At 50.9% G+C, this 27,771-nt stretch overlaps 1 protein-coding gene across 7 annotated transcripts; it reads left to right on the forward strand.

Annotated features, from left to right (window-relative positions):
• Nucleotides 1-27,771, forward strand: Mapkapk3 (MAPK activated protein kinase 3). Of its 7 annotated transcripts, none has more exons than XM_074060163.1 (12): nt 186-314; nt 403-679; nt 18,977-19,116; nt 20,299-20,363; nt 20,859-20,938; nt 22,692-22,815; nt 23,933-24,008; nt 24,322-24,446; nt 25,172-25,257; nt 25,508-25,620; nt 26,419-26,466; nt 27,499-27,771. In XM_074060163.1, the coding sequence occupies exons 2-11, from the start codon at nt 455-457 to the stop codon at nt 26,426-26,428; spliced, it is 1,044 nt and encodes a 347-aa protein (XP_073916264.1). In that variant the 5' UTR covers nt 186-314; nt 403-454; the 3' UTR covers nt 26,429-26,466; nt 27,499-27,771. The 7 variants fall into 7 exon arrangements, 6 of the variants coding, with proteins under 6 accessions (XP_020030010.1, XP_073916262.1, XP_073916264.1 ...); XR_012443267.1 differs by having other exon boundaries at nt 187-314; nt 26,419-26,529; nt 27,499-27,523; XM_074060160.1 differs by having other exon boundaries at nt 190-314; nt 25,540-25,620; nt 26,419-26,529.

A 27,771-nucleotide genomic window follows, 5' to 3' on the forward strand; every position in this document is an offset into this window, starting at 1 on the left:
TCGGAGTTGGGGGGGGGGGAGGGGGAGTCACGTGGGTCGCGGGCGGCGTGACTCTCCGCCCAGGGCGCCCCTTGGCTGCTGGCTCTGGCGATCGCCACCCCTGCCCCTCTCGCCCTCTCCGCCACCAAGTACATTGCCGCCAGGTGCGCCCTCTCCAGGTACGCCTTCCCTGGGCCCCCTATGCGGCGGGCCATTTGGCGCCCGGCTCCTTCCTTTCCAACACGTGCCGGGGCGGGGCTCGCTTATGCCTGGCAGCTCGACCACCGCCCCCGGCCGCAAGTTGGTACTTTCAGGTGGTTCCCAGTTTGTTCCGGGTCAGCTTCCTAGTCCAGCTTTCGGGCTCCAACGCTGGGGTATGTTGGAAAAGTGTGGACGTGGAGTTACTCTTTTCCTTTTCCCCAGGTGTCCCTGGACGCGCCAGGCTGGGGCCATCTCTGAGCGCCCCGTGGGGGCCATGGATAGTGAGACCGCAGAGGAGCAGGAGAGCCTTGCGCCCCCTCCAGGTGCACTCGGTGGACCTGGGTTGGGCGGGTCTCCAGCTCTTGGGGGACGGCGAGAGCCCAAGAAGTATGCGGTGACCGATGACTACCAGTTGTCCAAGCAGGTGCTGGGCCTGGGTGTGAACGGCAAGGTGCTGGAGTGCTTCCATCGGCGCACTGGGCAGAAGTGTGCTTTGAAGGTTAGTGACCCCTTCACTGAGGCCTGAGGAGAGCCCAACAGCAGACACCTTTGGGTGCACCTATGTCCAAGGCCCTTGCTAAACTTCTTTTCTCAGCATCTTGTTTCATCTTCATAGTCTTCTGTAAGGATAAACTCATGATCTTCTTACACATGGGAAAAAAGAGACAGAGCCTAGCTAAGCTAGGGAGTCTCAACGAGGGGTGGAGTCAGTCTGGGTAGAGCTGTTGAACCCGGAAGGAGGGAGGGAGTGGCTCTACACTCAGGTTCTTTGGGGCCTATGTGTTCAGGCCTGAGGTGGGCTGATAGAGCTTGGCTGCACCATGAGAAGCTCCTGTGATTGGGATGGGTCTGAGTTTCCCTTGGCCTGAGATTCAGTCCCCACCAAAGCTTGAGGTTGGGCTGCTTCCTCCCTGTGCCTGGTCTACCTGGAATGGTGTGAGCCTCCCAGAGCTGGTCAGTGGGCAAGGCTGATACCCATCGTACCTGAGGACAGGGGATGGCTGCTGGACGTCTGAGTCATTGGCCCCAGTTTGAATGGGATAGGCCCTGCTCCAAGCCTGACCCACCCTAGTTCCTGGGTAGAGGGTGGGCAAGCCATTTACCTACATCATACTCTAGGCTCCCTGGAAGCCTGGCATACTAATCTAGGTGGGCGTCTTGGAGTAGCTGATCTAGGTACCTGATTCTGGCTTAATACACCCATTTCTAGCCCAGGACCCCAACCCATACCCAGAATCATTTGAATATACTGTCACTGGGAACTTTATTCATCTGTAGCTCAAGCCAGTGGCACCTGCATGGGTAGAACAGGGAGAGTCACTCCTGGAAGTTAGCACAGCAAAAGGTCTTTTCTGTTTTATAAGTTGCAATCATGAGCCTGAGTGCAGAGTCCTACAGATGTGGCTCTCAGCTCTGTGTTTTCCAGCTCTGGGACCTTGGACAACTATCCTGGACTCTTGAAGTCAAGTTTCTGCCTTTGTTCAGGGGGAAAGAGCAAGGGTTGATGTGGGCTTGAAATGAGACAAAGCAGGTAGAGTACTTGGTATAGAGCTGGTGTAGACCTGGAGAGGCTATGGGACTTATTTAGGGCACAGGATCCATAAGTGTCTGAGCAGGGATCCATAAGTATCCAGGGGCACTGGGGCTGATAGAGGAGGTCATCTCCCCTGATGGTTCTAGAGAGATCATGAGGGCAGATCTGGGGGAAGATCAGACTGAACCGGTGGAACTGGCCCCCAACATAGCTTCTTTACCCACTAACCCAACAGTGGAATGGACTTTTGGGGCTGTCTTTAACATGGGATTCTCTTGAGTCCTTCAGGGAAAAGGGACAGATGGATCCCTTTTGAGGGACAGATGGGCACGAGGGGATGAGAAATGAGTCTTTATTCTCTTTCTTGCCATTAGTTATCTCTTCCATCTTGAGGCTAGGATAGGAGGCAGCCTGGGGGAGGTGAGGGGCTGCTGGAAGCCAGAGAACCTCTTCTCAATACCAGGGCTTTGGCCTGTAAACAAGGCAGGAGTAGGTGGGAGGCCAGAGTTGTGAGACTAGGCAGTGCTGACTTTAAGTACAGGGTGGGCCTAGTCCCTTCTCCATAGATACTATATCTGACAAGTGGCCTGGAACTTCTGACTGCAACGACTCCCACAGCACCTCCTTTTGGATCTAGGGCCTCAGTGTTTCCCCTGTCCTGGGCTGAGAACTAGGGCAGGCCTGGAGTGGGTTCCTCTTTGAACCCTTTTAGATTATGGGTGAGCATGGCTGGGGCTCCTGGCTTAGCATCTTTAGGACCTGGCCCTAAATTGACCTTCAAGGATGATAGGGGTTAGATGTGGCCCTCACCCTAGCTCCTTCTTCTTGGCTCCTCTCCTTCCCAGTGACCAAGTGTAGAATTTCTTACCCAACTGGGCAGGCCCTTACTCCATCCCCAAATGGTGCCAGCCCACCTTCTGGCATAGTGACTGTGTATGTTTCGTGATTGTGACTGTGGCCATGTCAGTAGAGATGGTATCTCCTCACTTTGCTTCTACCCTCTCCTAGTACCTGGAGGCCTCAGCACGTGGGGAGATTTGGGCCCAGGGAGCTCAGCCAGCTCATGAACGGGTCCTAGCCCTCTTCCTGCCTCTGCCTTACCCTCTCCCCAGCTGCTCTAGCTCAGCCTAGGTGCCTTTCTGCCTCCCCAGGGCTATACCTCAGATTACTAGGCTGGCCTGTCCTTGTCCTGTAGCCTGAACCTGTTTAGGCCATCTTTGCTGTTCTTTCCATACCTGCTCCTCTGACCCTGTTGCCCAGGATGGCAGATAGTGTTGAGCAGGAAGCCTGGAATGCAGCTGGCATTCATAAAACAGGAAGATTGTGGTTGCTGTCCCTGTAGCTGTTGCTGTTTGGTAGGGCCCAGGAGGAGCAGGCACCTCCTCCCTGGGGAGCTGGGCCTCTTCCTCTTTCCCTTAGCCGCTGACTACTGCTTGCTCCATCATGGCTTTGCCCACAGCAAGATCTCCCTTGGCCAAGATCTCCCTTGGCCAAGTTCCACTGCCAGTTCAACCTTTCTGTGCTCCATTCCACCCCAAGCACTTGTTACTGTTCTGTTGGCAAGAACTGGAGGGCAGGCTGCCTCAGGGGAGCACATGGAGGGCAGGCAGACCTCATGCTCCTTCTGCTGACCCCTTGCTTGTGCCCCCTCCCAGGCCTCACTGGTAAATTGGCCTGCCTTACCTTTAGTTTTAACTGGACCAGGCCTACAGATTGTCACTCATCAGTCTTCCCATCACCTCTAAGACTCAGTCCCTCAAACCTTATCACATATGTGAAAATTGGAACCTGGAATGAGCAGTCAGAAGTCATAGGCTTGATAGGAGAGGGAGGGAGATTGTAGCAAGGGTTAGAACTTCCCTCCTTCCTGACTTTTTGTCCCGTTCACTTGGTTGTTGCCCTTCTGGCAAGCAGAAGTGACCATGGCACTTAGTACCTTTAAATAAAAGTAATAGAAGGTCCTGAGGAGACAGAGAGGGACTGCATATGGGAGGAGAGGTGAGGTCCTGCTGTGGACTGCAGGGGTGGGGGCCCTTTTCCTCTGATCACTGGAGCCTTTTGGAAGCCCTTGTAGGCTACTGATACTTCCTCTTTACTCTTTTGTTAAGAAGAGTGGAACACTGGAGTGGTGGTACCCTGCCAAGTCCTCCAGGTGGAGTCCCTGCAGTGAGCAACTTCCTCCATGTCCCAGTAACAAGGAGGTTGGTGGGGCTGTTTCCCCCAGGACCTTGGTGCCAGATGGCCACAGTGAGTGAGGCTACTCTGTGTGCTGCATGTGGGATCACGATGATGCCCTGAAGTACAACACCAAAGAGGGCCTGTTTTCCCTAACAGATGGGAAATGAATCCCTGGAGAGTCAGAAATCTCACCTGAGATCACACAGGGATTTGGGACTTGACTACACACTTTGAGTCTCTAAATGTGGCATTCCAGGCTTTTGCAGTCTTGCCCTCTTTCCTTTCCTTTCCTACATGACATCTTTTTCTCACAGTGGGGAACCTATTCCCATCTGCCAAGATCCAGCCCCACTGCCCCCTCTTCCAGGAATCTGTCCAGAGTCCCTGCCTTTGGGGCAGTGGAACCTGCCTTAATACTCACCTTTGACTCAAAGTTTCCTTGTTACACCTGAGCCCAGAGCCTGCTATATAGTAGAGGCTTATAAATACTTATTAAAATACCCAGACTTAGCCCCTTCAAACTTTGGAAGGAGCACTAGGAGATAGACTTTTTCCAGTTTCTCTGACTGCATCTTGGAGGTGAGTCACAGGAAAATGTTGCCTGGCCCTGAGACCTGGGACTACACAAAGGAATCCAACGGCTTTGCTGCCTCACACAGAGCCTATGGGAAAGGCCTGTGGAGAAAGGAAGTGGCCTCTATACGGTCAGCTGACTGGGCCACATTCTGAGCGGAGGGGCTCTTCTTATCCATAATGGCAGGAGGAAGGTAGAATGCGAATGAGATGTAGAGGGAGAGGCAGTGGACCCTGGATGCCCCACCCTCCGGGGAGGACAGGTTCCATTACTCCATGGGTGGGGCTGGCCTGCTGGGGCTGGTGCTGCAGAGCTGGATTTGAGGCCAGTGGGGCTACTGGACAGGCCAGGCCCTTCCGCATTTGGCAGCTGCCACCCCCTCACCTACCATCTCTAGACCGGTCAGATCAGCCTCTGCAGAGCCACTTGTTAGGGAGTCAACAAGTCAGGAACACGTGGATGGGCTGGTGGCCCTGTACAATGGAGTCCTTAGAAATTAAATGGTTTCACTGTGCCCGAGGTTCTCCCCAGTTTTGAAGGAAAGAATCTGAGGAGCTTGAGTGCTACTGTACTGGAGCTTTCTGAACTGAAAGGGGTGAGCAATTTGCTAACAAGATTTGACAAAAGCATCAAACCTACAAATGCAACAGGCCCCCTGTTGTTTTGAGATATTTTATAGCATGCCTGATTAAAAAGCTGTGCTTCCAACCTCCCTTCAAGATCCTCTTTGTTGGGCTTCCAGGATCTTTTTCCCACCCCATCCAGGAGCTAATGCCGACTCTCTAGGGTTTAGGCCTTGGTGCTATGGATTCAAATACTTCCATAAGCAACTAGCAGTTTTCCAGAGCATTCTATCTGGCAGGCCCTGTCTCCAGTGCACAACACATTCTCTTCATGGATGAGATGACACTGAAGTTCAGAGAGGCAAAAGACTTGCCCAAGATGGCAGGGCTGGGATTTGTGCCTAGGAAGTGTGATATCAGAGTCTTAGCATTTAAGTCTCCTCCTTCTTGGCCTTCCCACCCCCCATCCTCTGCCCATCTCATGCAGGTCCTTGGAGACATGGAAGGGTCTCTGAGACCTGACCCCTACAACAAGGAAACTGACATTATCTGCCATGGCTCTATTAGGAGCCCAGGCATCCCCAGCTTGGCCCCAAGTGATGCTGCTGGTGTTTGCCTACATCTGCCCAGTTCACTCACTGGGTGGAATTCTATGCCTGTGAATACATACGTGGTGATCCCACAAGATCAGCACACAAGGACCGTGATGGCTTCAGGACCCCTCAGAAAGTTGTGTGGCTTGTCCACACAACCTAATTGTGAGATTCAGATTAGCCCAGCAGAGCCCTGAGTATCACAAGATAGGCAGTCTGGCTGTAAGTGGGTGAGAGAAAACTATCTGGGTCTGGGCCAGTGGTGGGGACACTTCCTGGAGGAGGTTGCTTACTATAATGCAGATCTCTGGTCTGAGAAGAATATGGATGACAGAGGAAGATCTCAACAACAGAGAGGGGTTTAGTATGTGTGACTACATGCCTGGCTTAGACACTCAGCACCTCCTGTGGAGTGCCACTTTCTCACTCTCAGTCTTATGTCCTGGAGGGGTGTGGCTAATCTCAGTGGGGCTGGTGTCAAGGTCCTGGGAAGCTATGGAGGGATTGAAAGGCTTTGGGGAGGAAGAAGCATTGTGTAGGACCTTAAAGGGCAGATCACCATTGCTAGGGTTGTTGCAGAGGCCTCTGGGTCACCTGGGCTGTGTTCAGGGCCTGGTCTTCATGACAACAGAGGCCTCCTTATCTCTTCTGAGTATTTTTTCCCCCTATGGGAATGGAGTTTGAATTCTGGGCTTCATGATTGCAAAACAGGTACTCTACCACTTGAGTCAAATCTCTAGTCCATTTTGCTCTGGTTATTTTAGAGATGGGGTCTTGTGTACTATTTACGTGGACTGGTCCTGAACCACGATCCTCCCAATCTCAGCCTCTTAAGTAGTTAGGATTATAGCATGAGCCACTGGCACTGGCTTCTTCTGAGCTTTGAACTTGGGGAAGTGGTTTTCCTCCTTGCATTCCTTATGCATTCCTTCCACTCCTTAGACATGGTCATGGGAGATTCCTGAGTGAGGACAGCAGTTGGAGCATCATGCTCTGCAGCTCCCAGCCTCCCTTGGTCCGGTCTTGAGGCTGGCTGCATGTGTCCAAGGGTGATGGCAATTAAGCAAGAAATGAGGATAGTAGTCATCCCTGTGTGAGGGTCATTCCAAGGATACTTGTGCCATAATGGTATGCAAAGCCCTTCCTAGAGGGCTGGCTCTGCTGCTCAGGGCAGGGCAACCAAGGCTTCCCTAAGCTCCAGTGTTTTCCCAGAACACTGGTTCCATTGCCTTCACTCCATCTATCTGAGATCTTGTGAGGCCCCAAATGAGAGGCTGCCTGGGGTGGAGAGAGCAGGACTTTGGGCATAAAATCCATTCTGCCACTTTCTCCCCATGTGACCTTGGACAAAAGGGAGTTTGGAAATCTTTTGTAAACCCATTGTCTTTGTGGTGCAATTGAACCTGAGTTTGATTGTGTAGCAGGGAGCAGGATTTAGTATTGGTGGCTGTAACTGTCACTGACACAGCATAGGCCAGCACACACTCTCAGAGGGTGGAGCTCTTCTTTGGCTGCCTGGGGTGCATTTTTTGGTGGTACATTATTGGCCTTCATAAGGATTCATTTGGGCTCCCTCTCTACCTAAGGAAGCCAGTCCCTTATGGGGCAGAAAGAAGGATGTGAATGGAGCTGTATTTCCTGGGCTCCTCCCTACTCTCTTGCCCTTTCGGAATTAAGTGAATTAGGCTTTGTGCAATTATGATTGGAAAACTGCTATATAGGAACCTTGGAGGCTTTGCCTTGAGCAGAAATACAAGATATCTATTTGGGGGAACCAGGAGCCCCCAGAGGCCTTTTCAGTACTGGACAGCGAGAAACACAGAATATCGATTTTTTTTAAAATGCTGATTTGGTATTAGGGTTCCTTTCTCTCTCTCTCCCTCTCTCTCTTTTTTTTTATTTTTGGCTTTGAATTTAGAACAATTAGGCAGGATCTCTACTACTTGAGTCACCCCCCCCACCCCATAGCCAGGGCTTTGTTCTTGCTGCTTTATCTGCATGGCCCTGTCTTTCTTTGTCTTCTTGTCCTTCTCATTTCTCCTTTCCTGCCTTTTTCTTCTGCTGTTGCTCAGTCCCTCCTCTCCCAGGCCTTGCCACTGTCTGTCTCTAGTGTTTCAGGCTAGGCTTGGCTTCTACCCTGAGAGGGCTGGGGATTCATTCTAGTAAGCCTGTAACCACCACCCCCACCCCAGGGAAGGGTGGGGGTAGGAGTGGAGCAAGAAGCACCTGCCCCTCCTGTTGTTGGCCTTAACCAGGTGCTGGAGCTTTGGCAGTCAGGACAGTGGAGTCAGGTGCACTTGGGTGGAACTGTAACCTGAGGCGTCCCCTGTGGAGTGTGGGAAGTCAACTTTAGCTGCGGTCTCTGCTGTTGGGTTTCCTTTTATGGTCCATTGGTCTGAGGCTATTGCTTGGGACAACAGTGTGCAAGTAGGTACATTATGACCCCTAAAGTTCTCAGGCTGCAATCAGAGAAGGAAGGGACTGGGGTGTGACCTGAGCCAGGGAGCCTCAGAGCCAGTAGGGGAGCTAGGAGGGGATGAGGACGACTCAAGAAATGAGGTGAAACCTGCTTCCATTTTCCAGAGGGTGGAGTGGAGTGTGAGCCGACCCTGCACTGTCTGGGATAAGCACAGACTCTAGACTGTGTCTGAACCCTTCGCCCAGTAAAGCTCAGAGGCTATTTCCAGCATATGAGCTGCCACCCCATTGTGGATGCAGAGACTGAGGTTCAGAAAAGCAGAGTAACTTCACCCAGGGCCACATAGCAGGGATGTGTCTAGGCTGGGCTGGAACCCAAGCCTGGCTTGTGGTCAAGTCCTGGCTCTCAGCCACCCTTCCCTTTGTTCCAGCTCAGCTGGGACCAGGAGCCACAGTCTGCCCATCTGTAAAATGAGGGGCTGGGCGCTTTGTTTGGCAAGGGCCTCCCTTCTGGCTCTGAACGCACTTTTGGTGGGCAGTGACCATGGGCATTGCCAGGGAAACAGGTGGTAGGGGGGAGGCCCTTGGCCCTTGCTGTGGCTGCTCTTACAGCATGGAGATTGGCCAAAGGATGCCCCAGGATATCTTTCCCTAGCCACTCACTGAATGGTGTTGACAGAGAAAGAGTTGACTGCTGTGATGCCACCAGCAGGGTTTGTAGTTAGCTAAGGACAGGAGCTCTGGGGCTATGACTCAGTTTTGAGGACTTCTCTCCATTCTCCTCCATGGCTAGGTTGAATGCAGGATGAGCAGTATCAGGGAGTGTCCTTACCCTCGCAAGGACTGAGAGAATGGGAATGAGTCACTGTATCCCATTCCTTTGGCAAGGGTGCCCCTCTGTGCTGCCTTGCCACCACCCTAGTCCCTCAGAGGGCAAGGTAGTTCCCTTTCTCTTCCTTATGGCTATGGCTCCATGGCACGATCCGTAGAGACAAGAAATTCTTCCACAAGCTGGACAGGTGTTGGGATCTTAGAACCGCTCTGGCTGAACAGGAGCAGATGGAGAGAGGGGTCAGGGGCCAAGGGAAGCTAGAAGTCTGGACATGTTGCAAGTGCCCCTGGAGGAGCCCAAGTGGAGCAATGGCTACCTGTGCTCACATGGGCCTGTGTGGGGAGCTGCAGGGATATGGTTGAAGCTGAGGCAAGAGGGAAAAATGTTGAGCAGAGCTGATGCAGGTTGCAGGAATGGTAGAGTTGGGGTTAGGGTGGGGGGGTAAGCCCAAAAGGTTCCTTAGGGTTTCTGTGTCATGCTACTGGTGAGATCTAGTCCATCCTTCTCAACCTCTCACTTCTTATTTCTTTGTCATCTCCAGGGGGAGAGAGAACAGATGTCATTCTCCTGAGAGTTGGAGATGTGTTGGGCCCCTATCTCCAGAGCTCGCCAGAGCCTGGGTACCTCACAGGGGTCACCTGGATATGGCCTCACTTGTCCTGGTCACCCCCCACTTAGAGAGAGTGTCCTTTGTAGCCCTGTGCCAGCTATGTTGGCAGACATCACTGAAGCACTCCTGGCCAGTTGGGGACATGTATACCATGGACTGGCTGGGGTCTCTTCATAAAGAGAGGCCATTGAAGGGACATTATTTCTGAGATTAGAACAAAACACTGCATTTGCTAAAATCTTTCAGTTGTATGATGAAAAGGTCCCATTTTTATTTTTTCTGTCACAGAAGAAATAATACCAGGGTAATATTTCATGAATTATGTAGCTGATTTTAATAGAAAAACGTTTTTTCCTTTGAGAAGTTAGAAGAATATAATAAGCTTGGTCTTTTGAGTATGCATGTACTTGGGGGCTGAAAGAGGGTATGTATGGTCTCTCCACGACTCTGCAGGAAGATTGTGGGTGGAATGCCAGGGTCTGGCACCTGTCTGATTCACCCAGTTACCCACCATGTATCCTCTGGGAAGAGGTCACAGCTCTCTCTCTCGGCTTTTTTCTCTACCTATGAAATAGGTCTGAGGACAGTGTGAGTTCATTTCACAGAAAGGGAGATGGGGTTCAGGGAGGTTGAGGGAGTGACCTAAAGTCACATACTTTGCAACAGAGTACATTGTTCAGAAGGATATATGGGGGAGCTGTCTGCCACCTGAGAGTCTACCAAAGACGAGAGATAGTTAGTTCCTGTCTTGGGTCACCAGCTCTCAGCCTTGCTTCTTACTCCCCAGAGTCCCTCCCTGGAGATCACTGGCACTTTTTCTACCCATGAAGACCTGTTCCCTCCTTACTATGCCTTTAACAGCAAAATAGGATCCATAGACTCTAGATTCTTCACCAATCTTTGGAAAGCCATTCTGACCTTGCCCCTCTGAGGGTCTGAGACCATTTTCTGTGATCTGCTGGATTGGAGGGATTCTGCTTTTCCCAGGTCCCAGAGGCTGTACCTAGATTTCTCTGAGTTCTGGAAAACAGGAAGAAGAAGAGCATGAGGCTACCTCAAGGCACTGCCCAGGGGAATCCTGAAGCTAGGGTTTCAAGCAAACTTGGTTTCTACCCATGACGCAGTAGACCCTTAACACATTCAGTATGTGCTTGTCATTGTGCGAATCTGAGCTCCATGTCTGTGTTCTCTTTCTATCCTGTGGCTACCTGGAAAAATGAGAAGTGTGAAGCCAAGCTCCAGAAAGGAGTGGCTGGGCCCTCCTATTTTATTTTCCCCAGGCTGGTGTTGTGGGGACCTATGCCCACTCTAAGCATCCCAACTGCGTGGAAAAGGGGCAGAGCAGCTGTGTGTGTGTGTGTGTGTGTGTGTGTGTTCTCCACTTTCTGGAAACTGACAGGTCTGGATTCAGTTCTTGACTCACTACCTGCTGTGTGACTTAGGGCAAGGCAATTAACCTTTCAGAGAGTCAGTTTCCCTGGTGTAAGGGTGCTGCTGGTTCTTCTCTGGGTATGGTGAGCGCTGCACGCTTAGCCAAGCACTGTGGAGCGACAGTCGCCGTGAAGGTGGAACTAACGCCTGACTCCATCCCCAAGCATCCTGCTGGGGCATGGGCATTTTGGGGTCATTGGTATCACATGAGCGAACCTCCCTCATAAATGGACAGGGTGAGATGGAAGACAGGTTGTGGTCAGAACTTAATGAAGCATGATCTGGCATGAGGCCAACTAATCCATAGCTACAAAATTGGTTCCATTAGCTCTGTTAATGAGCTACAAAAGCTGGGAAAATGAGTGTGTGAGAGAATAATGACACATGTCTGAGGCTCTAATTTGAGACTGTGTTAGATTTGACACTACCGCCAGCTCTCCAAATAGCACTGGTACTCTTGAGGGGCTATAGCTCTGGCCTTATAAGGTCATTGCTGAGGTCTTAAGGAAATACTTGCTTCTGAACACTGAACTTGGGGTCAGGTCCATCCCTGATGTCTGCCCTAAGAACAGAGGCTGAGGCTCTGGTCCATATTCTCAGTGGGCAAAGCAACCAGCAAGGTCACACTGGTTGCCCAAGGCCAAGTGTGTTAATAACCTTACAGTTTTTAGCAGGACGAGGCAGGGGTAGTCTTAAAAACTGGCTGAAAAATGAGTACTACTCTTCCAGGGATCTTTCTTATAAAAATAGAAATGAGTCTCCTTGGGAGAACAATCACAAATAACTGTAGAATTAGGAGCTAGAAGGCATCTTAGGGATGTCTGGATTGAAAACTCATGTTAAAGAGGGAATATTTTTCTTATCCATAGCCTCCCTTTGTAGAGAATACAAGCTCACTACAGTATAAACAGTTTGAGTCAAAACCTGTATTTTCCTTTAGGTATAGATTTTCTATTTTGTGCGTCCAGTTCTGCTGAGTGTTTGGCATTGAGCATAAACACTGTGCTTTAATCAACAGCTAGAAATACAGTGCTTCAGTTTTCCGGCCTGCCCCAGCAAGGATGAGACCCCTGAAGTGGGAGAGGTGTTGAAGAGACATACCAGTCCTTGCCACTTCCTCTCTGTCCTCTGGCACAGAACAAACCTGGAATCCTAAGAAAGTAAAGGGCTTGGGGCTGTTATCTCAGCACCCCTGGCAGGTGTGCCAGGCAAGTGATACGTGCTCACCTTGGTTTTTATGGTGGAATCCATTTTAGATACATTCATTTGAATCTTCCTGTGTCTTTTGCAAAATTGCTTGAAGATGTTGCTAGAACGTTAGACTTTCCCTTTTATGTAAAATTTGATACTAAATCCCTTAAAATTTGGTCTTAGAAAAAGTTCAGTGGGAATATCTATGTTTCTGATAAAAGCAGCAGAGTTTACCTGGTTTCCTTCTTTGCCAAGGCTTCCAGGAAGCTCAAAATTAAAATTTGTCTTTGAAGCTGGGTGAGATGGCTCACATCTGTAATTCTAGCACTTGAAGCTGTGGCAGGAGGATGGAGAATTTGAGGCTAGCCTGGGCTACATAGAAAGACCCTGTCTCAAAAAAAATTTTGTCTTTGTTTATAGTTATAAACTTAGGTTCTGGTAGTTTTATCTTTTTACTTTAAAAGAGAATCAGTTACCTTTATTTGACCTCTCATACTTTGGGTTTACAAAATGACTGAAATCCTGTGGTCAAGAACCAAGGCACATGGAAATAATGGGACTTGGGGTGACCCAAGGGGCAGTAAGAGGAACTAGACTTCTGGCCTCTGAGGAGTTCCCTTTGCCATAGAGCTGATGTCCCTTTGGTTTGTGACTTGGCATGACATCTACAGCATCATCTTCTTAATTTGTTACTGCCTCACCGATGGGAAGGATCACACGTCAGCTTTCTTCCTCTGAAAAGAGTGGGTGTTACTGCCATAGTCACAGAGTAGCTGTGCCAGGGTGACAGGTTAACTGGCCAGGGATATGGAGGTTGGGGTTTTGGCTGCAGGGGTGTTGGAGGAGGCTGTTTGTCAGGCTGGTAGTCTTGACGCCTTCTGTGTGTGACAGACACTTTTACTTGAGACGAGCCCAGCCCTGGAGTAAACTAGATGGGAACACCAGATATATGGGTATGTATGTGGATCTGGGTAGATGGCCCTTCCTGGACAGGGAGGAGGCTGGAGGAGAAGCACTGGGGGCTGGTTCCCAAGGCTGTGTCTTTAGAGTTGTCAACATCCCAGCTCTGTGTGATTCTCTAGGAAGACAGAGTGCTTTCTCAGCTTTGGGCAAAAACAGGTCAACACCCTGTAGTGGAGGTGGGTCTCAGTGGGAAAGAAGGTCTGAATGGAGGTGACCAGGGTTGGTTACTATCCTGGGCAAGGTTGTCACAGGTTGAGTTACAGTGTAAGACTGCCAGTTTTTCTTGGGCAGCTCCTTTGGCCAGTTCTCTGCTAGGTACTTTGGAGAAATAGAAAATATTTGGAGAATAGATGGATGGATGAGTCCCATTTTCTGAGAGTTCAAACTCACTATCACAGAGATACATGCCCTACCCCATACTTTCCACCTACCATGCATGCACCCCTACACATGCATGTAGGCGTACATGCATACTTTGATGTTCTCAAGCTCACACATGCCCCTCCACCCCTTCATATTTACACACCTATTCACACATTTATTTTAGAACAAGTTTCCCAAGTCTTGAGCAAGCTGTGGCTTTGCCTAGTGCCTCTCCAACTTGAGGCTACCCCCTCCTCTTTTCTCCCCTCGGGGAGGGGTGGTCTGGATGCTCTCTCAAAAGTCCCGTTCTCCTCCCACTTCCAGTCTCCTCACACAGTGGCAGGGGGCCCCAGGGCAATGACTTCATCTTCCTGAGCCTCTGTTTCCTCAGTCTGCAAATTGGGGTTAATGGTACCCACCCTGCTTGCCTCATAGGGTGGCACCAAGCATTCCCATGAGATAAAGGACAGCAGAGTGTTTTGTAAACTGCAAATTGTTTTCCATGCAGGCAAATGCTGCTGTTGTTTCCCAGTTCTGGAACTCAAGTATTAATCTGCCTTCTCTAAGCTCTGCCCTTGGGTGGGAAGGGACAGAGTTTGGAAGAGGTAAGGGGCCCTGGCTCTTCTGGGGCTCTCAGTCCATCTGGTGGTGCCAAAGGGGCACAAGCAAGTGTCTGTGTGGGGCATGGGCCTCTCTGCTTCTAATTTCTGCTAAGGCTTACTGGCTGATGAGGTCGACAGGGGTCTCAAACATCTTGCTGCCAGTTCTGGGAGCAGATGAGAGAATTTGGCAAAGGAGAGTGAGGGGAAAAGGGAAGGTGGAAACCACTGAATCAAAGGCTGAGGTCAGAGGAGTGTTATTTGTTCAAGGACATGTCACCTCAAATCCAAAGCTTGCTGAGCTTTTGCGGGGGTCCACCCCTCAACTATAGCCAGAAATGTCCTTCCTCAGGAGAAAGCCAGAGTTCTTCCTCATTGCTATTTGGTGTGTGTGTGTGTGTGTGTGTGTGTGTGTGTGTGTGTGTGTGTGTGTGTGTGTGTGTGTGTGTGTGTGTGTGTGTTGGGCACTGGCTGGAGCTGTGGAGCTGCCGGGTGCCATCAGCACAAATCCTTCAGCTTTGGTGGACTCCTGGGAACCCACAGTACATAGGACTAGAGTGAGGCAAGAGCAGGGGTCTGTTGGTTTGTCATAATCTCCTTCCTGACCTCCCAGCTGTGATTGGGCACCAAGAGACTACTGCCCATTCCAAGTAGCCCCCAGTGGGCTCAAGTTTGTAGATATGGAGTCCATGGAGACCCTGGGGCTGTTCCATGGGTAGAGTGCTATGGGAATGGGACTATCTACAGTAGGTACTTTGCAGAAAGCCCCTGTCCAGAGGCCTCTTTTATTACCCCCTCTCCATCTAGCTTAAGCTCTGTAGCGTCACATTGGGAAACAGAGGCCCCAGAGAGGAAAAGGGACTAGCTCCAGGTCATACTGAACTAGGGGTTGAGCCCGGGCCTCCTGTTCCTTGAGTCTGTGCTCATTCTGATGCTTGGGAAGATGGAGCTTTTGTTTGGGGACACCTTTTATGAAGAATCATATACCTGCATGAATGAGGTCAATGTGCAGCAGGAGGAGGTAAAGTCTGGTTCACCAGGGAGAGTGGATGCGGCACAGGCTGCCCTGGGGCAGCAGGGAACAAGTTTGGTCAGGATGTCATGTCTCCCATCTTTTGAGCCTGCGTGAGGCCTCCTTGATTTGGTCTTATCTTGTCCTGATGATGCATTGTGAGAGTTTCTTCCCCTTACACCTACTTTATGGATATGTTCATTCAATCTATAAATATTATCTGAGTCCAGCCCTGTGCCCCAAGATTTGGATCCAGAGGTGACTAAGCAGAATAGCCCTGCCTTGAAGGTCCACAGCATAATGGCAGCTTGGTGGAAGTGGTAGTGGTGGTATACTGCCATGTGATCAGGAACCCGTTACTTCCTCGCTCCATGCCTCACTTTCTCACTTAAAAATAATGATAATGAAGTCCTCTCCTCCTGATATTTATAACATGCTGTGAACAGAGCCAGATACATTGAAAGTACAGTATCTGTGTGTTTGTTTAAAGAGTTATCAAAGGAACAAGCTAATTGTAGGTTGTGAGCAAGTGCTGCACAGGCCGTAAAAAGGGCGATGATGTGGGAGCTTTCTGGGGGAGCTGAGAATGTTTTCCTTCTTGATGAGGGTGTGGGTCCTAGGGTGTGCACAATTGTCAAAGCTCATTGAAACCAGACCTGTGAGACCTATGCATTTTACTATCTGTAAATTATACTTCAATAAACAAATAGAATATATATAGAGAGAAAGAAAAATAAAAGGTGAAGCGAGAGTGAGGGACCTTCAAGGTCCTTTTTAGTCAGGGTGGTCAGAGGGGACTTTTGGGAAGAGGTGATGTTAAGGGGAGTCCTGGAGAAGAACTAGGCTCTGGCTGTGGGAAAGGAATATGAGGAAATTAAGACTCTGGGAGATTTAGAGTATGTTTTGGGTCAGGAGTGATAGCCCAGGGGATTCCTTGAGCCTGAGTCAGCTCAAGTCCAGCTCTTGTCCCTCTGATCTCCCCTGCAGAGGGCAGAGGAAGCACTTACTTTGTTTTCTGGGGACAGCAGTCTCCCTGTGCCTAGGCCTATTCTTAGGGCCTCGGTGCTTGAGAAGGACTCTTTAATCTATGTGGGAAATGGGTTCCTAAATTTTGGCTGAGCAGAGTAGAGGGCATCGAGAAGCTTCAACTCAGGGCAACTCCGCCTGCTCCTCCACCTTAGCAAAGCATAGGTCAGGTCTAACTCCGAGGTTCCCTGGCTCCTCCATGGTCATCCTCCTCCTCCTCCCTTCCCTCTCGTGTGTTCTATCTCCCTCCAGTCCCTGTCCATCTGCCATCTTTCGCTTACTCAGGAGCACAATGTTTCCTGCCAGGTCCCAGCCAGGAATCTCTGGTTCACCTGTCTGCCTCTGCCATCAAGCTGATCCCAACCAAGCCACAGGAAAAGAGGCAAAAATGTTAGGAGAGGGACTAGGAGGACTTTCTAGAGGCAGAGATGGAGCCTAGAATATTCCTTAAAAAGGGGGACTGGACCCACTGGAGAAGGGGATGGGGCCAGAATTAGCATGGCATAGCTCGGCACAGGCATAGATCTGGAGATTTGAGAGAGGCCTGTTTGAGTAGAGCAGATAAATCCTTCTGGCCAGAACAAATGGTATTTGGGGCCTGCAGGTCATGAGGTAGGCAAAAAAGGCAAGCCTGGATGCCAGCTGGAGGGGGTGTTTATTGTATCCATAGGTGGAGAGGGTCAGTGGGGGAGAGGCTGACTGAGGACTTCACTGAAAGCATTCTAGCTATGGGCTTGGAGTTTTATGAGAAAAGAGAGCGCATTCTGGGGTGGAGTGAGTACAGTGGGGGAGGGGTGAACAGAGTGAGGAGGGGACTCTGGATTCAGCCTGGGAGGCCTGACAGGAAACAGGTCAGGCTGGGGAGGAGGGGACAGGGGGCTGGGGACAGGGGGAGGGTTAGGAGGCAAAGGAAAAAAATGGACAGGGAAGGAAGATGGTGCATCTTGGGTCTTGTGGCTACGGACTGGAATACCCTGACTGGAGCTCCTTAGGACATATAGAGGTGGGCTGCTGTGGTGACTTGGGGACTAAACCTTACTTGCAGCATGGAGAACATGAGGCTGGTGTGAGCCTGTGTGGGGTGTGGACTCAAGGGTACTCTGGGAAGCCAAGCTCCATGGTGTTTCAGCCAGGAGCCTGTCCACAGCAGCCCCATGCATGCCCACTCTGGTCAGAGTAATGGGTCAGGGACCCCAGAGCTTATCCAACCCAGGTTTCTTATACTTCTTGCACTGCCTGCATTTGGGGAACATCTTCAGAGGTAAAGGAACAGCTAGGCTCCAGAAACTACTGCATTTCTTCCTTCTCCCTGGGACGTTGCCTTGCCCCAGTTTACCTTTATCTGGAGAGCTTGGCCCTATAGCCTGCCCCCACAGTGCCCTGCATAAAATGGTCTGGCTTTCCCCATCCAGCAGAGGAGGAAACTGAGGCTAGTGTGGCCTAGAGTCCTGTGAGTACTGAGCTGAGCAGGGCTAGTCCACGCTCTGGTTCTCACCCCTCATCAATTAGAACATAAAATGTGGCTGGGCCTTGGGTGAGCAAGCCTGCTGAGGGATGGCTTGTCCCTGCTGTCCCCATTCTGAGTCCTTTTCCCCTACATGCTGACTTCTTCCTCTGCAGCTCCTCTGAGCATGGCTGCTCAAGAGGCTTTGCTCATTTCCGGTGATCAGCCTCATAGCTGGCAGCCACAGCCCTGGGCTGAGTTAACCTGAATGAGGATCCTGACACCCGCCTACCCAATGCCTGCCATGCTGTGATGCATCTTGTGGGGATGACTCTGTTATTACTCCATTTTACAGGATTGTGGGCTGCAGCTTGGAGCTGTGCATACTGCCTGAGGTCACAACAACTCATTGGAGGAATTCATTCCAAAACCCACATCCCACTCCATCTGGCTGTCATCTCCCTCTGCTATGTCCACCCTGCCCCCTGCTTACACTTTTGGTTCTCTGCTGGGGTCTGTAGGCATGGAATGAGAGTAGAGTCTAGGTCAGCTTGAAGTGGCTCTATCGCTAGCAGGGAAGTTCGCATTGTCCCCTTGGCCCTATATAGAGGCTCCTAGAGAGACTACAAAGTTACCTTAGGAGCTGGAGACTTGGAGGGTATGACCAAGCAACTCATTTTGGAAGCACTTTTCTTGATAGTGACAGTTTTCTTCCTGCACCCACTCATGGAGTATGTGAAGGCTTAATTACCTTCAATTCTTCAGGAGTGTGGCCTGTCTCCTTCCACTTGGAGCTGGGTCCCAGAGGGTAGGCTGATGAACGTGGGCCTCAACCCCTCCTCAGAAAGCCTTCTTGGCTCCAGAGACCTCCTAGGTGTTCTGGGGCTTTGGGCAGATTTGCCTGTCTGGTCCCTTTCCCCCAGCCTTCCTCCAGCACCTCCACTTTCACTGAGAGGTGCTGGATGGGGAGCACAGTGAGTCACTAAGGGCCTAGTTTGTGCCAGGTGCTATTCTGTGCATTCTACATGTACAATCCCTAATCCTGGCTTGAGAAATGAGATAATTGTGTCCTCTCCATTGTAAAAATGAGACTCAAAAGTAGTGTGGCCCCTGGCCTGGGGTCCCATAGCTGATGTGATCTGATTACAAAACCTAAATTTCTACTTCATTTTCTGCCCCCAAGAAGGGAGGAGCTTCTCTGGCCTCTGAGCCCCTTCAGCCTGCCAACCATCTTCTAAGGCTACCTAGAGGTACTGGCTAAGCTCCTTGCACCCAGGGCTGACCCTCAAGTCTAGAGATTCATTAGACCACAAGGCAGGAAAATCTGGATTTACATCTCCATTCTGCCCCTCATAGGCTGTGTAACTTTGGGAAGGTCACAAGCCTCTCTGAGCTTACATGTCCTTATCTACAAAGTACGGGCAGTAGGTATGAGCCTGACATTCTTGGTGCCCACCATCCACAGCTCCTGTATGACAGCCCCAAGGCCCGGCAGGAAGTGGAGCACCACTGGCAGGCCTCAGGTGGTCCCCACATTGTGCGCATCCTGGATGTATATGAGAACATGCATCACAGCAAGCGCTGCCTCCTCATCGTCATGGAATGGTATGCCAGTGCTCTGCCTTGGAGCCCCTTTGGTGTCCCTTTGTCCCCAAGATCCCTGCCATTTTTCTTGGACTTTCTTTCTTCTTCACATAACAGCTCTGGGTGCCACCACAGTCCCTGTGTAGTGGTGGAGTGGTCCTGCCATGGAGCTGTGAAACTGGCTACCAGGGCACTCCCTCAAGAGCAGCTCTCATATGGCTTCCTGGATGTGATTCTACTCTACAAAGAATTGCCAGAGAAGGCAGCCAAGCCCTGAACATGGATGGGCAGGGAAATTTGGGAAAGAGTAGGACACACACAATACCTTCAGCTTTCTCCTTTCCTTCGGGGTTTGTGTTCCCATGGTCCCAGGATGCTGGGTGATGAGACCTGGGACCAGGAGCCAGTGGCCTCCTCTACCCTGGGCCTCTGCCACCAGCACTGTGGCTTGGCCTCAGGCTTCCTCAGAGCCTGGATGCTCTATCCAGTCCTCAGTTCCTCCTATTTGCCTTCCATGTCCTTTCTCCCTGCACAGGTTAGCTAGCTCTACAGATTTGGGGTTCAGATCCTGGCTTTGCCACCCACTAGCTTTGGGAATGTAAGCAGTTTGCTAACCTTTCTGAACCTCTGTAACTCCCATGTCAAATGTGGAGGAAGATCTTAATGTAGCATTCACCCTAAGCTTAACTATTCACATTACCCCAGATATATCTCATAATTAAATCTTCATGACTCTGAGATTGGTGCTAGTCTTCTTTTACGAAACAGGTAGCTGAGTCACAGAGAAGTGAAGGGACTAACCCAGGGACACAGAGCAGTGCACATGAATGGTGGAACCCAGGACACAGCACACAGTAGGCACTCAGAACACTGGGTCACAAAGAGAAGAATTCACATCTCATTCTGCATTTGGGGAAGCTGAGGCTTGGATGGGGTTAGGATTGCCCATATTCTCATAGCCTGGTAGGGCCAGGCCTACTGGGAAAACAGGGGCTTCCTGGCAATTACCTAAGGCAACCACCTTCTTTTACTTCTGAGAGTTCAGATCAACCCACCAGTCCATCACATACCAGGTTCTCCACAGCACAGAGAAGCTGACTGGCTATTTACCAGGGGATTTGCCATAGGGCCTGGAATCTGAATCCCATCTGGTGGAGTGATGCCTGATCAGCTCCCTCTGCTTACAGTCACCTTCTCTTGCAGCATGGAAGGTGGTGAGTTGTTCAGCAGGATTCAGGAGCGTGGTGACCAGGCCTTCACCGAGAGAGGTACATGTAGGCAGCTGGACCAGTGGGGCTGTCTGGGTGAGACAGTTGCTGTGTGATGCTAGGCAAGGGCGTGCTCCTCTCTGTGCGATCGTCTTCCCATCTGAACTAGAGAGGGTGGAACATCCTGTCCCGTCCTCCCCTCTCCACAAGGGGTTCTGTGAGTCTGTGACATCTTGTTGGAGATGGAGTCTCTGTGGCTCTGGGATGGAGACCTCAGAACCTCTTGGTGCTGACTGGCAGTGGAGCTGGTGAGAGGCAGCATAGGCCTGAGGAAAGAGGCCCAGGTGGGTTGGGAGCATCCTAGGAGGAATCTGGGATATCTGGAGTAGGAGTCTAGGATAGGATGGAGGTCCTCAGTCAGAGGACTGCTGTCACCATTTTGTGCTGGCCTGCTAGACCATGCCCAAGAGGGATGATAGCATGGGAGCCTCAGGACACCTGATTTTTGATTGGCATCAGTGACCCTCCCCCTTTGCCCCCCGCCTGTGTCTGCAGAGGCTGCAGAGATAATGCGAGACATCGGTACTGCCATCCAGTTCCTGCATGGCCAGAATATTGCCCACCGAGATGTCAAGGTGAGCCCCAGCCTGGGGCACAGGGAATGAGGTGCTTGCCCACTTCATAGCCCCTCATGCTTTCCAGTGTCCACTGAATGGAAGCCAGGTTCTTTGATCAGCCTGTTTCTTGACTGAGACTGCTCTTCTCAGCCTTTCCTCCCATGGGTCAGCATGCTTATTCTACTCTTTCCAGATGGATCTCCTTGTTTCCTTCAAACACTATGTAATCCCAAGAATAATTGAGAATAACTGACTGCCTACCTCCAGCCAGTGGGTACTGACAAGCATTTCTTTTAATACTCACCCACACCTGTGAGGGAGGGGCCATCACATATTTTCCAGGCAAGCAAACTGAGGCTCAGAGTATGATTAAGTAGCTTGCCTAAGGCTGTGAAGTTGCTGCACTGGGATTCTTTCTTTGTTCACTTGATCAGCAAGAAATTTTGTGACCATGCAATGTGCCAGGCCTCAGAGGCAGGGTCTTCCTGGTGCTTTTGAGTTCTCAGTAAAGTCACAACTGTAGTTTCAACAGATCAGGCCCTTGAGTGCCAGCATTTTAACAGAAAGAAGCCATTTGCTGGGCACTGGGGATGGAGCACTGGTAGTCCTGTGCTTGCCTTCCCAGTGAATGAGGGATATTTTGGAAGCACAGGGCTCTAAATTTCGTCTTCTGGAAGGACTGGTTCTTCTAGGCAGCCCTACAAGCACACACCCATGGGCATGTACACACATAAAAGTGCATATGTGAACCACCCTCAGAACAGAATCTACCCCTTCTTGGCCTAAGCCCCAAACCTGGAGCATTACCCGCTGGGTTTATTTCTTCCTAAGCCTGGGCTGATGGGCTGGCTGCTGTGTCAGGTCCTTCTGCTGGCTGAGTGTTGGCAACCTGTAGTTACCATTTGATTCAGGATATGTGTGGAGCCACAACAGATCCAGCTTCTGAATCCTTGCTTTACTTTGGCCTTGACTTCTCTTTTTCCTAAGGGGAAAAAAGCCTTCTGCAGAGCAGATGCCTTTGTATACGCTAAACCTGATTCTCTGTTTTTACAGCCCAAGGTCAGATCATCTCAAACAGAACTTGAGAAATTGCTCCCACTGGTCCTAAACCAGAGCACCATCCAATACCCCGTCCTGCTACCTAAGCTCTACTTCGGGCTGTTCTCTGCTCCTCAGCATGGGCCAAGATCCTACACATTCATTAAAAGCCGGCTTCAGAGCTGCCTCCTCCAAGTAGTCCTCCCCACTGCCCCCATCTGTCAGGCCCATCTGTGCTTTGCAATTGGGAATGATGTCTCTGTGCAGCTCCTGGGGACTAAACTGTGGGGGCCTTCTGCCCTGAGCAATCACAGGTGGGCTTGGCCTGCTGGCTTTGTAGGCTTCCTTCTGGGCTGGGGGTGGAACATGTGCTTGCAACACTGGCTTATGAGCAGTCTGTCTTCTCTTTCATTCTGGTGTTTCGTGGCAGCCTCACCAAGTCAGAATCAGAAGTTCCTGCCCCTAGGTGCTCTGTGGCACATGATCATTCATAGCTTTGAGCACCTGTCTCACTTTCTTCTCTGTGAATGAAGGTATCACCTCCCAGTCACCTTGGCTTCCCTATATTTGGTCCATGTTGTCAGTGGCCAACGTTATGGTCTTTTTATGAACTGGACCTGGGTTGTCCTGCATTGGAATGGAGGTGGGAAGTCTGACTAAAGGTCACTTAGGGCTCTGGCTCCCCCTGGTATCTAACTCCAATGCTTTCCAACGCTTTCTCTTCCTGGCCTAGCCTGAAAACCTGCTCTACACATCTAAGGGAAAAGATGCTGTGCTTAAGCTCACTGACTTCGGCTTTGCCAAGGAGACCACTCAAAATGCCCTGCAGACCCCCTGCTACACTCCCTATTATGTGGGTGAGTCCTTTGGACCTGGCTTGTACCTCCTTACCCTCACTGTCCCCTGCTGTGGTATAGAACAGCCATCAGATCTGGAAACCAAAGTGTTAAAGCCCAGTGAGGAGGGAGGGGGAGAACTGTCTGCATGGAGGCGGGTGACGCGGGGGCCGGAGGCTGCAAAAATATTCTCCCAAACTTCAGCTTCTGCTTTTGAAAATAGATCCAGGAAAATTCTGGCTGTGGCCTGTGAGCTGAATGACATCACAGCAGCTCTAAATATATATGTGATAAAAGGCTGCCATCAGCTCAGGATGGAGCCCAACCGCGGTTGTTTTTCTCTAGTTTTTATCTTCCTGGGTTTCATATTCAGAAAGTGGGCAGGCATTTTCTCCTATATAAGAGGAACACAGGATACCAGTCACCTGCCTTGTTTGAGAGGGTTCTTTGAGTCAGGATCTGGATGGGTCCTGGGGGTGTGTTTATATTTATTCCTCCTGGAAAAGCTCCCAGGATCAGGAAAGGCTTTGTGGCAAGTGCCCTTTACCTGAAAGTGGAGCAGTGACAAAGGCTTTTCTCCATCAGGAGAGGCCTCTGGGAGGGCTACTGAGAGGATGGGAAGCCCCCAGAAACAGTTGAAATGACAGCTATTTACCAGGACATATTCTTTAGTACTTTAACTTAGAAATCTTCTGGCCTGCTGACCTCATTGCATAGATGGAAGACCGTAGTCCATGGATGGCAGCCAAGCTGCCAATGGAGTACAGAGGCCTGCCCCTGGCCTCCTCCTTGCTTGTGATCTAGGGAGGCAAGGGGCAGGTGGGCTGAGGCTCTCTTTTCAATGGCAGAACATTGCTATACTCTTCTTCCCCTCCCCTCCCTCACCAAGTTGAGACTGGCAGAGGGGCCCAAAGGAGGGGATATCTGAAAGCAGTTTATTTTTTTTTCCCCCTGGGAGCTGTTTCTCTTTCCCCAACTTCACACATATGCTGCCTTCCCAGAAGGTGCCAGACACTAGTCTGCTCTGCCCCACCTCCCAGCCTGGGCACCTGTTCCTCACCTTGCCCAGTCTCTGGCTCCTGCCTGGGCCCCAAGACCCTTGGGGCTGAGAGCCCTCCTATGCCCTCTGCCCTGGCAGCCCCTGAGGTCCTCGGTCCAGAGAAGTATGACAAGTCATGTGACATGTGGTCCCTGGGCGTCATCATGTACATCCTGTGAGTACCATCCCTGTCCCCTGTCCTGACCTCCTACCTCCATGTACCTTCAGTACCATTGGTCCCCAACCCCATGTCCTTAGTAAGGGACTGTGTGTTACCCTTCCCTTCTGGTCATGGGACACCATTCCTTCAGGCTGCTTGAGGGTTTCTCCATGCCAAGGGCTGATGGTGTTCCTGGACTGTGCGGGGAAGCCAGAGGGCCAGTGTTACTACCATGGTGTCTGACTGCCTATCTCCCCAGAGAAGGGCTTGGGGTAGAAAATGGGTCTGCCCCCAGCACTTGTGCCAAATGACCTCCTCCCCCTCCCAGCTTGTGTGGCTTCCCACCCTTCTACTCCAACACGGGTCAGGCCATCTCCCCAGGGATGAAGAGGAGGATCCGCATGGGCCAGTATGGCTTCCCCAATCCTGAGTGGTCAGAGGTCTCTGAGGATGGTAAGTGAACTTCTGTGCCCTACCTGAATCCCTCCATGGTCATTCTGGGAGATAACCCAAATTAATCTGCATTCAAATCCTGGCTTCCGCACATCCCAGCTATGTGACCCTTGGCAAGTCACCTAACTTTTTTGAGCCTCAGTATTTATTTCTGCCACATGAGCTCAAAACTTGCCTCTTCAAAACCTACTCCAGCTCCTAATCCTCATTCATTTTGTCTATTGCTACTTAAATTATCCTAAACACTTAGTGGCTTATAACAAATTACTGTGAGCTCACTGTTTCTCTTCCTCCTTTTTTTTTTTTTTTTTTTGACAATACTGAGGTTTGAACTTAGGGTCTCCCTTACTTTCTAGGCAGCCACTCTACCACTTGAGCCACATCTTTTTTTGCTTTAGTTTTTTTTTTGAATAGGGTTGGCTTTGGATAACAGTTCTCCTACTTCACCTGTGGAGTAGCTGGGACTACGATGTACATCATCACGATCAGCTTGTTTGTTGGAATAAGGCCTTGCTAACTTGTTACCTGGGCTGGCCTTGAACTGTGATCCTCCCAGTCTCCACTTCCGGAGTAGCTGGGATACCATGCCTGGCATAACTCACCATTACTGACTATGGGTTGGAAATGTGGGAACACATGTAGCCCTGGCTCAGCAGGGCTTATGGCCTGTGGGAAGTGGTGGGGAACTGTAATCTCACTGCTCCCCTCTTTCCTGGGTCTTCCAGCCAAGCAGCTGATCCGCCTGCTGCTGAAGACTGACCCCACAGAGAGGCTAACCATCACACAGTTCATGAACCATCCCTGGATCAATGTGAGCACCTCTTCCCCCACAGCAGGCAGGGTGTTGGGCTGGAGTAGGGCTGCCAGGTAGGAGGGCTCCAAAAGCCCAGATACAGGACTGGAATGGGCCCTGTGTATAGATATGCAGTAGTAACCTACCTACAGCCTTATTTGCCACTCCACTCAGGCTCCTTCACCTCTTTGAGCCTCAGTTTCCCCATCTAAGACTGGGAGGAAGGGAGTGGGTTGGGGGTAGCCAGTGCTGTTCTACATATCCCCAGGCTTTAACCCATGGACTTGGGACTTCTTCCAGCAATCGATGGTGGTGCCACAGACCCCACTCCACACAGCCCGAGTACTGCAGGAGGACAAGGACCACTGGGATGAAGTCAAGGTGGGTAGACTCTGCTTCAGTCTTCCTGCAGTTTCCAAGGTGTTAGCTCCCCAGAGTCTGGGAGTTTGTCTCCTTCCCCATACCTGGAGGACTGGGTGTCAGTGACTACTTAGTGGTCTAACTAGGGCACTCTGAGCACTGGGCGGTGGTGCTCTTGGCTCACTCTCTTAATGTAGGGAGGACTTTGGGACAAGGGCTTGATGATAGTTTGGGGCCCAAGGATTGGCCCTAACATTTCAGAGAAGTCTTTTTTTTTCTTGTGTTGCTCGTAATCAAACCCAGGGCCTTGCACATGCTAGGCAAGCACTCTACCACAAAGCTATATCTCCAGTCCTTGTCATAACCTCTCTATGACCAACATTTGTGAGTGTGGTCAGCATTGTTTTAGACTCAGCAGAGGTCAGGTTTGACGATATGTGACAGCAGCTCAGAGCCCTGGGGACCCACAGTCTCTAGGCCTCAGTGCCCTGTGTGCCCAGTAAGATGGCATTCTCTGCAGGCCATGTGGTTCTAAGCAAGTGGCATTGGCTCAGTTCTTTTTCCCACTTACGCTTATTGTAGTTCCAGGGAGTCAGTATTTTCCTGGGCCCTAGTAAATAAGCTCAATGTCCTGCACAAAGGACTGTAGGGAGGATTATGTGATGCTAACAGCTTGGCCCAGTGCTGGGCACACAGTGGGCACTGATAGCACACACTGTCACTGTCACCACTGACTTTATTAAGGGGCTGCTAGGCAGCAATGGTTTTTAAGGTCAGTACCTCCTGACTTCTTTGTTCTCTTTTGATATCTGTCCTCAGGAAGAGATGACCAGTGCCCTGGCCACCATGCGGGTGGACTACGACCAGGTGAAGATCAAGGACCTGAAGACCTCTAACAACCGGCTCCTCAATAAGCGGAGAAAAAAGCAGGCAGGCAGCTCCTCAGCCTCCCAGGGCTGCAACAACCAGTAGCTCCTGGGGCCTCTGAGGAGCCAGGCCTCTCAGCCTGGTGATAGTCCATGGTGTGCTGAGGCTCTGGCCAGGAGGGCCCAGGGTCATTCTTTCATCAAAAGAATTATTTTGTTGCTTTAATTTGTTGCTTGGAACTTCCAGATGGAGAAGCCTGACCCAAAACCTCCTTCAGAGTCCCAGTCCAGGCTCAGGCCCTAGAAAAGGGGTAGAGGCTAACTGGGGAACCTGCTGATGCAGCTGAAGCACCTTTGGCCAGTGTGGCCTGAGTGGAGACACAGTTCTGTCTCACCTTGGAGCATAGCCTTAGTCTTCTACGTCTCTGAGAGTTGTGGCTAGGCTTCCCTTCTTCTGTGGAGACAATCCCCTGCAGGGTGGGCAGATGGGCCCAGCCTTGAAAAAGACATTCGACCATTGGTTGCCATGGTGACCAGGGACAATGTTGCTGTCTGTCAATGCTGAGTGAGTGAGGAAGGATGGGGGAGAGGGAGGAGGGGCAATCAAGGATCCATCTCTGCCTTCTTGAGGAGACTGGTCTCTCTTATACTGGCTGCCCTTCTCAGACTCACCCTCTTTGGTCTTGCTGAGGTTGCAGAGTTCAGCCTGCCTGCCTCCCTGGGTGGTCTAGCCCTGCCTTTCTGCAGCCTTAGTCCAGATGGTACTCAGAGTTCTCCCCCAAAGGAGTCCCTGGGCCTAGGCATCCTCTCACTACCCCCTCCCCAAAGGGTAGTTTCTCATCTCAATTGAAGGTGGGGGGTACCTTTAACTCTTTTCCACTTTGGAAAATGTCACTGTGACAAAAGCCCCTATCCCCCACTTGCTCACCAGATCTCAGGTAGGAAAGCCCCTCTCTGTGGATGGTAGGGGCTGTACTTTTGTGAGAGGGGTGATTGGCTCCTCATTAACCAGAGGTCTCTTTCTGTACTCTAGGTCAGACCTGAGGTGGTGGAGGGCAGCTGAGCCATGCTCAGAAGCTCTGGTCCTGGCTTCAGCCTAAGTTGGAGCAGAGAGGGCCCTTCCTGGCTGATCCAGGCTTACCCAGCCCCACCCTGCCTAGGTACAAGGCCTGACAAGTGCCTGACACCAGCCTAGTTATGGGTTCCTGGCCTCTCTCACTGACTGGGAAACCCTAGACCTTGTCAGCTAGAATGATGCTGCCTGTTTTATATACAGTTATTAATAAACACCTTTTTTGACATTTTA

Source organism: Castor canadensis, chromosome 17 (assembly GCF_047511655.1).
Source record: "Castor canadensis chromosome 17, mCasCan1.hap1v2, whole genome shotgun sequence".
NCBI classification, from domain to species: domain Eukaryota; kingdom Metazoa; phylum Chordata; class Mammalia; order Rodentia; family Castoridae; genus Castor; species Castor canadensis.